This window comes from Pundamilia nyererei, unplaced genomic scaffold, assembly GCF_000239375.1.
Source record: "Pundamilia nyererei isolate P.nyererei 1_Seehausen unplaced genomic scaffold, PunNye1.0 scaffold00057, whole genome shotgun sequence".
Classification (NCBI taxonomy): Eukaryota; Metazoa; Chordata; class Actinopteri; order Cichliformes; family Cichlidae; genus Pundamilia; species Pundamilia nyererei.
Window position 1 is genome coordinate 2,268,541 of NW_005187458.1, and position 1,896 is coordinate 2,270,436.

The 1,896-nt window shown below is 39.3% G+C and overlaps 1 protein-coding gene across 1 annotated transcript in view; it reads right to left on the reverse strand.

Moving 5' to 3' along the window:
• Positions 1-845: 845 nt before the first annotated feature.
• The window catches only part of rpl36 (ribosomal protein L36), a 5,281-nt gene continuing 4,230 nt past the window's right edge, over positions 846-1,896 (reverse strand). Inside the window, exons 3-5 of the mRNA XM_005734312.2 lie at positions 1,261-1,336; positions 1,119-1,122; positions 846-1,012 (exon numbers count right to left, since the gene is read on the reverse strand). Of these exons, the coding sequence (XP_005734369.1) occupies positions 874-1,012; positions 1,119-1,122; positions 1,261-1,336 (219 nt within the window). The 3' untranslated portion in view covers positions 846-873. The remainder of the gene's footprint in view (positions 1,013-1,118; positions 1,123-1,260; positions 1,337-1,896) is intronic.

The window sequence follows — 1,896 nt, forward strand, 5'->3', positions numbered from 1 at the left end:
TTTTTTTTAGTGGCGGAAACGGGCTTCCATAGTTTACAACTACACTTTCAAGAATTTTTGAAATAAAAGGAAGGTTGGAGATTGACCTATAATGCGCCAATACAGCTGGGTCAAGTGATGGCATTTTAAGTAACGGTTTGTCTACTAAGGTCTGTGGTGCATAGCCAATTAACAGAGATGGAGATGATCAGCATTATTGAATTCACATTTGAGTGCTAATTTTAGCACGACTGGTGTATGTGTCGTGTTTTGTAGTACTGATCACTCAAATTCTGTAAGACTACAAGCCATACATCAAAACCATGCAAACTCATCAAAGAACAGCCCAGTTGGGATGTGAACCACAAACCCCTCACTGAGGCAACAGTGGTAAACACTGAACTTCCACACCTCAAGTTTCTCCATTTAAATTTGTGAACTCATTTAAAATTTGGAAGTGGCTTGAGTGTGACCGTGTGTGAGACAGAATAAAGTGCTGGAGAATACTCAGCTGATTAAGCATTTTCACACACATGCTAAAGCTTCATGCTCCTTTCAAACAGAAAAGAATGGGCACAAGTCACCATTCTAAAATTTATTTTATACTTAAAGTACACATTTCTATACAAAAATGTATATGCTTTATTTCTGCTGCAGCGGTAATTTTACAAGTTCTTTGGTGATATTCATTCCTTTAGCCACAGTAGGCTAATCTACAGTCTGGTCTAAAGCCAAGCAGCATGTTATGTCTATATTTTGAGATTTCTACAAACATCTTCAGGTGTGCTGACGACCGAGATGGTTGCAGCAACATAAACAGATCTGATGAATGGTGACAAAGCAAAAAGAGAAAGACGAGGCTGGAATGTAGTTTCATGTTTTATTAAATGACTTTTACTCCTTCTTGGCAGCAGCCTTTCTCATGGCAGCCAGTACGTTGCTCAGCTCTTCTCTCTTTCTCTTGGCCCGAATGTGAGTGCCGATCTGTGAGGGGAAAAACAGTATAGAAATATTAGAAGAGCTCTGAGCTTTTCTGTTGTCCAGTCAGTGCATAAAAATCATATCCAACAAACGATCACAAAAAAGCTCAAGTCCTTATAAATGACCAACACATTACAGATGGCTCATTATAAAACTACCTCACTGAAATTGTGAGAATGCACACATCTCAACTCATAGTTAGCAGTTGGAAGGCTGTGTAACATGAAAAATTATGAGTATAACCTCCAAATCACAAAACATGGTACTGATAACCTCAGTAAATAAACATGTTATGAAAACCTGCATCTGTGGAGGGCACGCTGATCCTGAGCCCATGCACTGATTTCCACCACACAATCATGCCCGTTTTGAGGGCCTGGTGATACGGACACATTCAACAATGATGATATTATGAAATACAGATGATGAATTACTCAAAGTCTTCACATGTTTACATTCAGAGACATTCTGAAAAACAATTTGTAGACGCAGTTTTCTGCAGAATGGTGAACCTCTGCCTCTCTTAAGATGGTCTTTTAGACCCCTTCATGTGACTCACATGTTGCCAATAAACCTAAGTGGCTGCTAAATGTTCCTCCAGCTCTTTCTTTTTAGTGCCACTTTTTCAGCTTGACCCTGTTCGAATGTTCTGCTACCTGCTGCTGCCATCGAGTCAAAATGAGCTCAGTTTTCTTAACATGGTACAATAATTCAGTTTAAACATAGAGCTGGGCGATAGAACGATAACGATATGTATTGCGAAATAAATTTTTCTCGATAGAAAAGTTACACTATTGCGATAGACCTCACCGCTCGTCCTCTTAAAAAAAAAGAAAAAAAAAGAAGAAGAACAGTCAATCCAAATTAAGTAGCGCAGAGCCAAACCAATCACAGCCGCAGCGTCATGTCACGTGACTTGTTACGTACAGCACAAGT